This window comes from Pinus tabuliformis, chromosome 9 (genome assembly GCF_031772625.1).
Source record: "Pinus tabuliformis cultivar Carrire ecotype Pingquan chromosome 9, CPIR1, whole genome shotgun sequence".
Taxonomy (NCBI): Eukaryota; Viridiplantae; Streptophyta; class Pinopsida; order Pinales; family Pinaceae; genus Pinus; species Pinus tabuliformis.
In genome coordinates this window covers 604,532,854-604,548,013 of record NC_142307.1, presented here as the reverse complement: position 1 = coordinate 604,548,013, position 15,160 = coordinate 604,532,854, and the positions used below count along the sequence as shown (strand labels likewise).

The 15,160-nt window shown below is 36.9% G+C and overlaps 1 protein-coding gene across 1 annotated transcript; it reads left to right on the top strand.

The window, feature by feature from the left end:
- Nucleotides 1–13,792: 13,792 nt before the first annotated feature.
- LOC149150031 (uncharacterized) lies at nt 13,793–14,470 on the top strand. The gene has a single exon (XM_089442671.1). The coding sequence runs from the start codon at nt 13,793–13,795 to the stop codon at nt 14,468–14,470; it is 678 nt and encodes a 225-aa protein (XP_089298797.1).
- The last annotated feature ends 690 nt before the right edge of the window (nt 14,471–15,160 follow it).

Below are 15,160 nucleotides of genomic sequence, written 5' to 3'. Positions count from 1 at the left end.
GGCTTACAAAGAGCAAAACAGAGCTATAGCTCGTGATTCAAAATCTGCAACAAAGGTTCAAAAGTCCCCATCGAAGGCTACAGCCTCAAGATTTATACATTATGAGGGCCAAGCTGGCCTCCTAAATTAGTGGGGCTTGGCTGTCCAACTAAAAGTAAACTGTTGTTCCTTTAGAATCCGTTGGCTGCCTTCTAGCTCGGTGGTGATAACTGTTGGAGCTCGGAGTTAGGGTGGAGATCACGAGGAAGGTCATTCAAGGCTGTGGACAACCTTCCTACAAAACCGCAATGCCACCTTGGCTATCTCCTTGCCTTAATCTGCGTGGTTTTGCTCCATTTAATGTCAAAAATCCTGAAATAAACATGTATTAGCCACATAGGCATAATGACTGCCCTCCTTCCTACAAATAACATGAATATACTAAGAAATGATGCATAAGTGATAAAAAATGAAGGGTGGAGCAAGGTAAGTAAGCCAAATGAGCCCAAAATGTTACCAAAATTTGGGGCTCATCAGTTGCCACCGCCAAGATCTAGAATAATGAGCCTGATGATCCAGAGGACAAGGAGTGTCTTTTCCACTAACAAATATGGGTGAACAATTTGTTGTTGCAATTCATTATTGACAACGGCAACCAAAAGAACCACATTTCAACAGAGGTCGTGAAGCGGTTGCACCTACTCACAATACCACACCTGCAGCCATACAACATCGAGTGGCTTCACCAAGGATGAGATCTCCGAGTTAGTGAGCATCGTCGCCTTCCCTACAGCATCAAGCCCTTCACCAAATGAGGTATTGTGGGATGTTTTCCCTCGTGATGTTTGTGATGTATTATTAGGACAACCATACTTGTGGAAGCGACATATTGTATATGAGTCTAGACCTCGCTCTGTGATTATTTCTTTGGGTGATACGTTATATAGGATACAAGAGGTAGCCCCTCATACCACCACCTCTTTGATCTCTGCCAAGAAATGCAATAACATCATCTCCCAGACTAGGAAATTTATCTTATTTTTGGTTCGCTCTCAAAGTAAGAGGAAGATTGTAGCCACATCCATGGCCCCTGTGAAGGGTTCCTCCACACAGTAGAATCAGGTGGATACGGTCAGCCCATCGGAAACTTAGACCACACTGATATGGTCGTTACACCATTACCAAGGTTGTGGGAAACAATGCTTTAGATCATAACATTCCTCCATTCCTTGGCTTGCATTAAGTGTTCAATGTGGATCGCCCTTGACCATGCTTCCCACCATTGCTGGACACATCCGACATTGCAGAACAACTCACACCAATAGAGATAAACCCATACTGGATGGAACATGACACCACTAATCGGATCATGGACACACAGATCAAAAGCACTCTCTAGCAGAAGATCCAACTATATCGGGTTGTCAAAGATGGCCAACTCCTTCACGAAGGCAAGTGGCTCACTAGGGACCAAGTTCAACAGAAGTTTCCCCATCTCATGGAAGCACTCAACGCAATGGGGACCATTGCTTCCTGAGGGGGGACGAATGATCTAGGTGGATATTGGTGGCCACCCACCCATTCCACTTTGAACCCCAACACTGTCTCTTTTACTTTTTCAGTTTTCTTAATTGTAGCACAGTTTATTGTTTTTAGCAGTTTTTTGGGTCCTAAACTTCGAGAGCCATTTTGAGGCCCTAAATGATGTTTTTAGGAAAAACAGAGAGATTAAAACTCTCCCAAATTGACACAGCCATTTTTCTCAGCCTTCTCTTCGAGATCTTCGAAATGAGGTATTATGATAGCTAGACGGAGATCGTATGTCAAATTTACGACCCACTGGAAGTTGATGTACCAATTTACCCAAATGAGGCCCACAATTTTGGCACTTCATCTCCTAGCATTAGGTTTTTTGATGTTTAGGGTTTTGCATTGTTTCTCAATAATTAATAGGCTTTTGAGACTCATTGTAATTCAGTTTAGAGGCATGTAGCTGCCACATCTCTTCTCAGAGTTAAGCTACCATCGCCCGAGCTAATCTCATTTCCATTATGTTTGCAAGCATATCTCATTATTTGATATTAATGAAAGGAAGTGTTATGTCTACTACATCTCTTTATTTATGGTTATATTTATAATTTGTTGTGTTCCTGTTTAAGTTCGGATCACCACCTTACACCAAAATTTCTCTCAAGGGTATCCCAGGTCTCCTTGGCTGTCTTGGTATTTGAAATCAAGGGAAGCCTCTTGGTTTTTCGCATTTGTTTACGATCTTCACACATAAGTGAACATTACAAGTCCAACTCTCTTTAATCTGTTGTCACTTCTACCTTTTGCTTTTCCTAAAAAATTCCTTCTTTGAACAATAAATTTTCAATTTCACCAAAATTTTTTTTTTTTACTTTCACTTAAATGCTTCACCTTCTCCTTTTTTTTAAATTACATGCCCTTTTTAAAAAATCTCTTTAAAATTTATGCGAAGCATATTTAGTTGCGTACCACATAATGCCTCTCAAAAAGCTGGCCAAAGTGGAGCTCAACTTTATTTTAATATAATGAATGACTTGTGGGTCTTTAAAAAATTTCGAAATGAAAGTCATTTTTAATAAGCCCTTTTTGAAAAGGCGAGATACATGTTTTAATAAACTAGGAAAACACAATAATATCCTTGTGCTTTCAACGTAATTGAATTTTTTTTTACCTTTGACCATGCTTCCAACCAAACTTCATGCGTTCTTTGTGACTCGTGCTCCCAATCGGATTCTGTTTGTGACTCGTGCGTGCTCCCAATCGAATTCCATTATTTTCTCTTTTGTTAACGCTCTATGTAATTAACAGAGGCTGCTTTGGATGTAGAACAGTGTAGTGAATGAAACTAAGGCATGCTATTGCAATGTCGTTAAGCGTTAGTAAAACTAACGTTATTCTGGTGCCTTCTGTGGGCATTGATAATGCCGCCTTCAAGGTTTTAGGGTGCATTAATACAACTACCCAAAATTTCTAAAAAATATATGAATTTCAGCTTAACTTTCTTCGATCTGTGTTGTCCTTGCCTTCACTAGCTTAGCCATAGCCAACTTGTTCATTCTCCTGCTGCTTCTTTGCAGGTTTCCTCAAACTTATATTGCTCTCTCAAAGAGTTATACAAGCTCGCCTTTTCTGCTCTCACTTCACTCACGATGCTGCTCTCACAAGGAGTCTTATGCAAACTAGCATATCTTCTCCTCTACTGCTCTCAAGGAGTCTCACGTAGGCTAATCTCTCATACCATGATAAAAATTGAATAGAACAAAATGTGGAGCAAAGGATGGTCTTCTCAGTATTACGAATCACTTAAATAAGATTAAATAGGAAACATCTGTAATAAATGACTGAAGTTAAACTCGACTTAAACTAGACTAAGTGAAACTAAACTAGGACACTTGAAAGGACAGTTTTGACACCTAACAAATGGTTGTAATTAGAATCTCCAACAATAACACCTTAGAGAGATGAGGTTAAGCAAGCTTCCATAATCTCTTTTAATTCAAGATTGTGTTAGAACTAGGCTAACCAATTTTGGACATCTCAGTTCCTTGTTTGGTAGAGACGTAATATTGCAACGAAAAAGGAAGAGCCTCCTACAACTATTGCGAGTCTCAATGTCGGGGAAAAGGGCGTCGATATTGGGGAAATGATGAGTTGCCATGGATACAAAATTTTCCTTCGTCTTTTCCACATAAATTTCCATGTCGCATGCAACATCATCATGAAATCCAAATGTAAAGCCCCAATAACTAGATCCACCAACTGCTCGCAACTGGAATAAGGAACGATCTGCAAGTAACTTTACATAGTTGTGTGCAGTATCCATCAAGGTGTCCACATATTTGCTCTTTACTATACCTTCTGCGATCCACATGTGCGATATAATGTGCACCAGAGTGTAGCAGTCCTCTAGGACAACCACAAAATACAGAAAATAGGTTTTCAAATGAGCATGGGGTAAACTATCGTAGCTCAATCTCAATCGTTGATACAGATCTCGATCAATTCGAGGATGAGTAATTGGAAAGTTTGAATCCGCTGTCTGAATTTTCCTTAAAACAAGGTTCCACTCATTTACAGCCCTGTTACCAACCATTGTTGAGGCTATGACATTTATAGCCAAGGGAAACCCTTTACATTCCTCCTCGATGACTTTGGAAATATGTTCTATCTCCTCAGGCACATACCCGTCTTTGAAATCTATTTTGCAAAACATCTCCCAGGCTTCCTCTCTCGACAATGGTTGTATTTGCATGGACTAATTTGTATTCATTTATGGAAGCAGGCCGCTATTTTGAGTAGATAATACAATTTTCCCCCTTTCTTCTCGCCAAATTCCACGACCAATTCTTTTGCAGTGACTGTGCTCCACAAATCGTTTAAAATTAGGAAAAAATTCTTTGTCCTGAGATGTATAGACAACTCCATATTCTATGAATCAACATTATCATAAGAATAGGTACTAAGGTCTAAATTGATTGCGGAAGCCATACGTCTCTGCAACTCCAGAATGGAAAATTGAGCCACTGCGACCCAAATCACATGATAAAAAACACCACTTACCTTGTAGTTGTTGTAGACTTTTTTTAGCAATGTTGTTTTTCCAACACCACCCATCCCATATACAACAAATATTCAATCATGGGGAGCCTCTGTAAGCCACCTCTCAAGTCGTATCTCAGTAGGTTTAATTTGCAACCCCACCAGTCCGTTGCCTCTGTTGCCTTCATCAAAAGTTGTGTTCCACTTTTGGCTTTTTGTAGAGAGTTCAGGCTTGCAAAGGAGGCAATTGATATACTATTGCTGCTTTCGAGAGAAATCGATCAACTGTCTCTCTTCGAACTGCGTCTTGCATCCTTACCATATAATTTTGCAGAGATTGAGGGGGTGTCTTTTACCACTCTTGAAATTGATAGCTAACATCAGAGTAAGAGAGTCTTCATATGATTTAGCTGCCCTTCCAGAAGCCGATGTTTTTCATCCAACCAAACAACATCGTATATTTGTGTGATGAGTGCAGAAAAAGCGCTACTGATGGTATTGGCTGCCACTTCAGTGATAATAACAGTCATTTCCATTTTTTTTGGCTTTGCGACAGAAGAATCATGGGTCTGAAGGGGCTAGAGACAATCATATATAAATCTGGACATACAATGAGATACAAGGCAATGGATACAGAGTCATCAGTCATTATTAAAAATCCAAGCTAACTTGACTTATTATGGTTATATATAAATCATATATAAATATAAACCTACAAAGGATTGATATATGAGTAAAATCAAGATTGATATATTAGTAAAATCAACAATGGGATACGCAAATGTCATTTCTTGTTAAATATCCTTCCCAGTCATCGAACATCATTTCTGGCTAAATATCCTTCGATCCTTTCCTGAAATATGGAAATTGGATTTATAGATTTTCATCTCACAAATGTAAGAAAGGTATAGCATACCTTATATTAAATTTGAAAATAAATCATTAATAATAACAATTTAATACAAATAAAAACGTAGTAGAAATATTTAATTTTTAAAATTTTAATAATTGTGTAATCTATTTTTTTCAAGTCTGTAACAATTTTTTTTTTTAAATATTGAATTGAAATATTATATATTTATATGTATAGGTTTTTAACTTATATGAGTCTTGAGAGGATTAACATGTTTAATTTAGTTTTGAGTAGCCATTATTGAGGGACCTTTTAAGTTGTCAAAATCATGAGGGGTCCTCTCCACATCATCCCTTAGCATGATTGGAAGTTTATCCACCGAGTTTCCAACTAGTAACCTTTACATCACAAAGTTCTTTACAAAACACCTTATCATGAACGGAAATATTAACATTTATTTTTTTGAATTTTAATTTTAAAAACTTAAAATTAAATGAAATTAAAATATTTTGAAGATAACAAAATTTACATTCTAAAACATATTGGAAATCGTTGAAATTTTAAAGTTTGTTTTTTTTTTAAATCATAAAATAATTAATAATATAAACGTGTTAACGAGGAGCTCATTAATTTAATCAGATTTTCACAAAATTATTAATGATATTTTTACATTTTCATATATATAAATTTTAAATTAAATTTACATATAACTACTATTAAAATATTCAATTATTATACTAAATATTATCCATTTTCACCTGTTTATTAATGTTTATATTCTATTCTAATCAAATCAAATTAGGGTAGAAAATAATACTATTCTTCATTGCTCTTACATCCTTGTGATATATATATATATATATATATATATATATATATATATATATATATATATATATATATATATTTTAACATTGTAATCCATTTTAGCTTATTTTATATTTTAATAAAAATAATATTTTTTATATAAACATATCTATTTCAATAGGTATAGATTTGGTCCACGAGGTGTTGGATAGACGGTGATCGGTGCTTTGTTAAGGCACTCCTTGATGCAAAATCATTGGTTCAATTCCCCACACCGATAGAGGTGAAAATATTGGACATGATGAAGATGTAGTCCTACGAAGCTTAAAAAAAAGATAGTATAGAATTGAAAATAATTATAAGTAGATAAATATTAGGATTTAGGATTAAAAAAGTTTTGTCCTTGAAACTCTAGTCACTATTGGTATTTTATATGGATGTATATCCAAAGACTTGTGGAGGAAGATTGAATAAATCCAAAAAAAAATTATAACCTACAACCTTAGGATTAAAGGAAAAACTAATCCCTATATGTGCTAGATTTTCTTCATGATCCAAGTGGCTCCAGACATATGCAGAAGTCCCAGAGGACTCAAAAAGGGTCAAAATTCAAAGTGGCCGAATTGCTCCCAAACTAGCACCAAATCGAAGTGTGTGTCGCCCTGATTCCAACAGTGTGAACAACACTCAAATCCGAGCTCATATGAAGGAGAAAGAGCCAGTCAAAGTTGGGGCAGGACAGGTTTAAGTGTCCTACAAATTCACCATCAACCAACGTGGAAACCTAGCTCCCGAAAATGGTCGAATTTGTTGGATACTTAATTTGTATAATATCCCTTATGTTAGAAAAAATAAAAAATGATTGTTATATTTAAAAATCAAAAAAATATATAAAATAGGGGTGGTGGGCCACCACCCCCGCCACCCCCACCGGTCGGTTTAAATATATTAAAAAAACAAATTTTTAATTAAAAATGGCTGACGGGCCATGACCCCCGCTAGCCCCTACTCCATTACATAATGGAACATTAAATATAGGCAGTGCGCGAGCCACCTACGGTAGACCCCGCCCATGCCCCCACCAAAATACAACATATATAAATATGGGCCATCGGGAATCAAACCCACTTGGCCACATGGCCGACCCGCTCCATGGGCAGCCCAACCCAAAACATCCAATGCATAACCATTGTTTAAAAACCAACCCAACGTGCCATATTTAAATGCCACAATTCCAACCATATTAATTCAAAAAAATGAAAATCCAAAACTATGGAACGAAAGGGCAAGGGGTTTGACCTTATGACCTCCACTCGCCAAACATAGCATTCCACCATTGAGCCATGAGGGCCAGCGTTGATAGATCTACCCACGAAAAATATTTAAACATTGTTGAACAATGCGACGAGAGACTAAGGACTAAATAGTGGAACAGAGCTGAAACGAGGGCCAAGGGAGAGAGCGGAGTTCGAGACAATTTTTTAATTAATTGCAGGAGGAACCATGAGCATGGAGCAGTGGCAGGCGGAACCATGACGAAGCCCAACTTTCAGGAGGGCAAAATTTTTCCACTGTACAAATTGGAAAAACTTTATGTCGATCCTACACCTCTCAGTGACACGAATCTGATGGCGTAGATAGAATTTTTATCTGAGAAACAAATCTTCAGATGACCCAGAGGAGGGAATCCTTGATGAATCTAGGGGGAATCTAAAAGATTCCTATAGCCCCATATTTTCACTTTGTCATAATTCAGAAATTTGATAGTTGATTTTACATTATTCGACACCCTGAATCTGATGGTGTAATCAGATTTTCCATTTCATCATTCCATTTTTTGGCCACTTTTCAAAGTGGAGTGTAGGTGTCAGCATTCAATGTGCGAGCAGTCATTTTCATACTATTCGATGCCACGAGATTTATGGTACAGCCAGAACTAGCATTTTATCATCCTCTTCTTTAGATAACTCCTTGATGTGAGGTATATGCAATGTGATCATGTACTTCTTTGTCTCTTTGCTTGAGATGCATTGTGCTATATAGATCCATGTTTGATGTGGGATCTTGTTTTGTTCTTGATGTGAGATGTAATTAATGTCATGTTTTGATTGAGATCCCTTTGTCGCTATGTTGACAGGATACTCATTTGTCTCCATGTATGTTTGAATTGAGATCCGTTTGATGCCATGTTGGCGGGATGCTCATTATTCTCATACATTAAATTATGTCATGCTGATAGGAGTCCTTTTGTGAATGAGAGTTCCTACAGTGAAACATCTCATGGAGCCACTCCTGCGTGAGGGAATATTCCTTGCATGATAGAGAAAACACATTCATGTACATCATCACTCTTTCCAACACTTAATGCAACATCCTACACCATCTTGACATTGGGGCCCGGAGACGTAGTCCCTCCGGGACGAACTCTGTTATCAATGTCTCATGTCTATGATTTGTTGGCTGTCATTATGTTTCCATTTGTTTAAGCATGCATATATGTTCATTTATGCTCTTATAAATGAAATTCTCATAACATCATGGAAGTAAAAGATCTTGGTTAAATCTGGGAATTGAGTCAACTCAGATCACTCCACCTCTTATTAGTCCCTTCCAAGACAGGACTATATCAATCAATTTGTTGTTGAGCACTATTAGTTTAGCATTGATTAATGCAAGTTATAATGTTTAACTTTTAAAAACAAATATTTATTTTTCAATATTATTGAAGAAATTATTTTTCAAGCATTTGGTTGACCATAAATTGAAGGTCTTATTGTAGCCTTTGTATAATAAAATGACATGTGGATAACTGCCTCATTTTTTTCATAATTTTTAAATGCAGTTGCAATATTTATGCCATGATATTTAGATATTTGTGCAATAAATTTCATTGTTAATCTTGATAGGAAAACCATATAAAATTAAATTCTTCAAAAATAGCTCATACTCACATAAATAACATATTTACCATCAAGTATTTGTATAAAATATAGATAGGAACGAGATGTAAATAAATATACTTACCAAGAGAAACTTCCCACCCTTATTTATTTGTCCTTCAACACTTTAACAAGTAGGAGTAGAAATGTAAATGTCAAGGCTTACTTGTGGTTACTACCCACCAAAAATTTATCCAAGTTCTTTTCTCTTTGTATAAAATTATTTTCTCCGCTTCATATATTAATTTGCAAATGTTCTAAAAGCATAATTTCCACTTGAGTGATAGGGACTACCTTGCCCTTCAGCACTTGCTCTTACATAGACTTTCTAGAATATGTGTACACTATTACACTATTACAATATTCATAATATCATCCATTAAAAATAACAAATACGTGTTATTTTTTTATGTATCCTCTTTAACGAGCCTTCTTCATTAAATTAGTCCTTTCTCATTCTTTGCCTTTGTTATCCTTTGTCTTCATATTTAATAGTTATTTGGTCTTCTTCCTTCTTGATATTCTCTGTTATCATCTTGTACCTACATAAATATTAGTTGAATTCCATATGAAAGAATCACCATCTACTAGAATAAATGCATTGTCAATCATTATATCCACTAGTTCTCAGGGAAACTTCTTCTCGTACATGCTTCATCAACCATTCCTCCATCAAAGTTTTGCATAGATATCCCTGTTACTCTATATCACCACTATCATTTTCACCGTCCTCAATCTCCTGGGTTCCTCGCTCAATTGTAACCTTGATGTCGATGCTCCTACATCATACTCCTAAGGAACAAAAACTCTTCACGGATAGATGGCATGGGTCCTCTATCGCTTGCAAACTTTTTCCTCATAGATATCTCTTCTTTTTCGTATCCTCAATGATAATTTTATTCCTACACAAGCCCTTTTCTCACGACTTGAAATCTACCTCACTGCCTTCTCACTAAGATCGATGACTCTATTAGGTGTATAATACCTCAAATCGGTGGTTCTATCGTTTCTCTCTTAATGATCTAACATCCTATTTTGGTTTATGCTTACCACAATAATACACCCAAAAAAAAAATATTTTACATTAGTGGTTTTTTGCCACGAACTTTATTGACTCAAGTACATAATTTCAAAAGTTTTTAATCTCTAACCAATATGATTATTAAATGACATTACCCAACTACTATTTATTAGGGATGTATTATTTATTAGGGATGTATTCCTTCAAGGATTTATTGTATATAGCTCTCAAACCCACGACAAAATAATTTTATTTATAACTCATTTTGTTTTCTTTTTCATCGTTAACCATGCTTCTATTTATTTATTTTTCCATCTTCAACCGCTTCGTCCTTTTGATTTTCTTCATCACTATCCAATTTTCTTGCCTATTGTTGCATATGTGATTTGTAAATATTTGTGGACATTCCACTTAACAGATCATCACAACAAATATGATAAATTTTACTTAAAAATCCGAAATCTACATCACGATGGTTTATTTCTCTTTACATTTCTAGATATGTAAGCTACTCATTATTGTGTATGCATGTTGATTATAATTACGCAAAAAAATATAGCAATGAAATAAAAACTCACAAACTTCGATTGAAATGATATATCTTGGGAAACCCTTTCATGAGAAAACCTAGTTGGAAGATGAGTTCGCTTTGCTCTCTTTATTTGAATAGAAATGGATGAAAGTACAAAGAAGGCATGCAGTTCATGGGATACCACAATGCAAAATTACTCTATATTTTTTCTCTCCCTATCCCTCTTAGTTACTCTATTTTTCTATGCAACAAAATGCACTTGAAAAGAATGGAACCCCTTCTCCTCCTAGTGGCCCATTTATAGCACAACCTAATAGCCAACTAGTACTTAGATTTGACTCCCTTAATTCTTAACCAGTGTTATAATATGGACTATTCTAGAGTATTCTTCATCATCATCACATGTCTAGCCCATTTTCCATGAATAATGGGGGATGACGTAGAATCCCTTTGAATTATGGTGGCCAAAAAAAGAAGGTCAACTTCCGAGTGCAATAAATTTTCCATAGGGACTCCAACTAAGTTGATTCTTGCATTGTTGGAAAGGTATTTGTGTGTAGAATAGGAGAAAAGAGTGTAGCACTAAAGTGTCAAATTTTACCCCTTAAAAAACACTCTTTGATGCCTCAAAATCCTCCCAAAATATTTTAGGCCCTAATTTTCCAAATTGGATCTCGCCGATAAACATGGTCCTATGAGCTGATTCCTCCACTTTTTCCACCCTAAAATAATTGAGATGGATGAAAAACAATATAATTATCAAATATGAATCACTCCCCATTTTTGGGGACTTTTAGTCCTAAAATTCTTCCACTATATGATGTGAGGAATTTTTTCCTCCACCTCCTCTCGGGTGTGCCATTTAGCTTTATCTAGAAGTTTTCATTTCAACCCAATTTGTCAAAGTTCTTTTAGTTCTAAACCTCTTATAAAAAGCTTTATCTTATGTCATCTATAGCTTACTTTGGGCCTGCAAGTACTGTAGTGGTTGGTGATATATGTGGATTATTATCTCCTTTCCCATTAGATAACTCTTCCACTTCTTCACAGATTACACCATGGCATAAACTTCCTTATCATAGGTAGGGTAGTTAACAACTGGCCAATCAAATAATTTAGAATGGTAAAATACAAACCTTCTTCCCCACATCAAGATAGCTCCCATAACATACTCACCAATATCTATCTCCACTTGAAAGGGCTTATCCAAGTTTGGTAGTGCAAGAACTAGTGTTTAACTGATCTTCTTATTTAACTCATCAAAGACACTTTGTTGACCCTTTCCCCACTTGGAACTCTCATCACTTGTTTTTATGGCATGGAGTCATGTTGCTACCACTAAAAACGAGGCTATGAATTTCCTCAGGTATTGTGTCGCCCCAACAAAACTCCTAACCTCATAAACATTAGTAGGGACCAACCATTTCATGATGGTCTCCATCTCAGCAGGATCTATCTTTATCTTTCCTCCACCTATCACATACCTTAGATACACTAGAGACTACTATAAAAACTCACACTTCTTGATATTTTCTAGAAATTGGTGCTTCTTTGATGTCTCCAACACCTACGTCAAATGTGAGATGTGCTCCTTCTAGGTAAAACTATATACCAATATATAATCCGAATAGAAAATAATAAATGAATCTATAAAATGGTGGAACATATCATCTATGAACCTCATAAACATAATTGGTACATTACATAGGAAAAATGGCTTGACTACCCACTCATACAAACCCTTCCTAGTTTTGAAGGTCGTATTCCAAGTGTCTTATTCTCTGACTAAAAACTGGTGATATTTAGACTTTAAGTCCACCTTGGTGAAGTATTTCCCTTGCTGCAACTAGTTCAAAAATTCATCAATCTTGGGTAGGGAGTACATATTCTTGAGTGTGATTTTCTTCAGTGCCATGTAATTAATAGACATCCACGAAGTCCCATTCTTCTTGGCATTATGATGATTTTCTTCAGTGCCATGTAATTAATACACATCCACCAAGTCCACTCATCACACAAAAAACTCAAATTTTTGGATCTCAATGGTTGTTGTCATTTAGAATCATTGCCATATGAAATCACAAAACTCAACGATCTCAAATATCTAGATTTTAAGGGTTGTTGTAAGTTACAAGTGATTCCTCCTAACATCAAAACACTTTCAAATTGTCAAATTTTACAATAGAAAAAGAGTGTCTTTGAACTAAGAAATTTTAATATAAGAAGGATTTTATCATATTTTTTGTTAATGAAAATTTATTATATTATAGATATATCTTAATCATATATTTAACATGTTGCAAGAGGGATAAATCTCTTCAGATGCAAACATCTTTTAGAATGTAAAATATGAAAAAGTTACATCCTTTTATAGATCCCAATGAATTTGGTTTTCTCTCTCTATATATAATGTGTATTTTTTCATTGTTTAAATTGTATTTTTGAATGCTATATTAAACTCGTTAGTACAAAGAAAAATTATTGGATGTCATAGAAAATTGGCAAAAATATATATACACCTAAAAAATATGAAAATGTGAAATAGTGAGACTACTTCAAACATTTTACCCATAAAATTTATTTTTTTGTTGTTTTTTTATAGGACATATACAAAAAAAAAAAAAAAAACAATATATAATATATACATAGTTGACATTAAAATATTTTTCATAACATGTGTATTAAGACATTTTATCTATACTCTGAAGCACGTTGCTGATGTACGTAACGGGAAGGTAGCTCTGCAACTCGGCTCCCGACCTGCAAACCCTCGAGCCCGCATCTTACGCATCCTGAAGACAAGAGCGCGCCTGCTCTCGGCTACCCTGATCCTTGCGTGGATGTCCACCTGGGGCTCTACATCATTCTATGGGCGAATTGGTCCATGGAGGACCATGCTGCTTCCTGCTAGATTTTGACAGGCCCATTCCCTAGGGCTTGCGGCCATGGAGGTGCTGAGCACTCCCTAGGCACCTCTTCCTTCTCCTCTGCCGCTCTCGCCCTCTGAGGCCTTCAATCAGCTCTTAGTAGGGTTCCCAAAGAAGAAGAACTCTGAAGCTACGAAATTTGTAAAAAAGCTGGATCATATTCCTATGATCTCCCTTCCTCCAGAAACCCCGATCCAAGTTGCTTTGTCTTTGGCCGAACGGGATCTCATCGGCCAGTTCATTGGGCTATGGCCGTCTCCAAAAACCACTGAGAGCTGGGTCAACAGAAACTGGGTGTCGTTGATCAAAGAAAGTGTTACCTCTTACTTCCTGGGGAGAGGATACTTTCTCTTCGAATTCACTTCAAAGGATGACAAAGATCTGATCTTCCAAAATGGCCCCTACTTCATGGGCCCTCAGGGTTTGTACCTGAATAAATGGACTCCGGATTTTGATCCAGTAGTTGATGTGCCCAAAGCAGTCCCAGTGTGGGTTAGACTCCCAAACCTCCCAGTGCATTGTTGGAATTGGGACTCCTTAATGCACATTGGAAATTCCCTGGGGAAATTTATAGACCGAGCAAACAATAAGGACCAATATGATTGCGCCAGGATCTGTGTAGAAGTAGATCTGGAGGTGGGTCTTCCAGAGGCCATCATAATAAATGTCGGAAGCTGGACGCACTTGCATAAACTGGACTATGAGCAGTTGTTGTTCAAATGCCAGAAATGCCATGTTTATGGCGAGTTCGCCAGAGGCTGCCCGACCAACAATGAGGCTGTGCAAGGGAAGGACAATGGATGGAATCAAGTCAAGCACCCCAAACCTTATCTCAAGACATAGAAGCCGGGAGGCCCTAATGGCAAAGGACCTCATCAGTCCTCTACTCAACAAATCCCGCCCAAACCTGCTCCAAAAAACAAGTTCGATCCTCTTAGCTTGCAACCAGAGGACACCCTGGAGGTCGTGGTCCAAAAGGAGACAAAATATTCTCAGGAGATCGAGAACCAAAAATCAGTCTCTCCAAGCAAAGGTACCCCCTCAACCTCTCTTAAAGGTACAAGTGCTGAAGACCCCAAATGTATGACTTTAGAAGATAAGGAAGAAGAGCAGGAAACGGACGAGTCAGAGGAGGAAGGAGAAATAGGAGAGTCCCAAACCTCAGTAAGAAGATCTACAAGAGGCCGTAAAACTGACACAGAAAAAAGAGAGCAGGAGACTTACAAAGATAAGCTACAGGGCAGCCAGCCATCTTTGGAAAAACTGCTAGCCTCAAAGCCTGGGATGTTGAAAAAACAGCCCCAAGGCTCCAAGGGAGCCCACCAGAAACATAAATAATGAAGGTCATCTACTGGAATTGTAGAGGTATGGGGAGAAAAGTTAAGGAAGAAGCCATGAGAAGCCTAATAAGAACAGAAACCCCAGACATACTTCTCGTCCAGGAGACTAAGCCGGAAGACATAGTCTTCCTACAAGCAAGCAAGAAACTTTGGTTTAAAAGTGAAGCAAGAGCAATCTCTGCCCGAGGCGCCT

Bases quoted from the DNA above. Each gene is read 5' to 3' on its own strand.
- LOC149150031 (XM_089442671.1), top strand. From the start codon at position 13,793: ATGATCTCCCTTCCTCCAGAAACCCCGATCCAAGTTGCTTTGTCTTTG.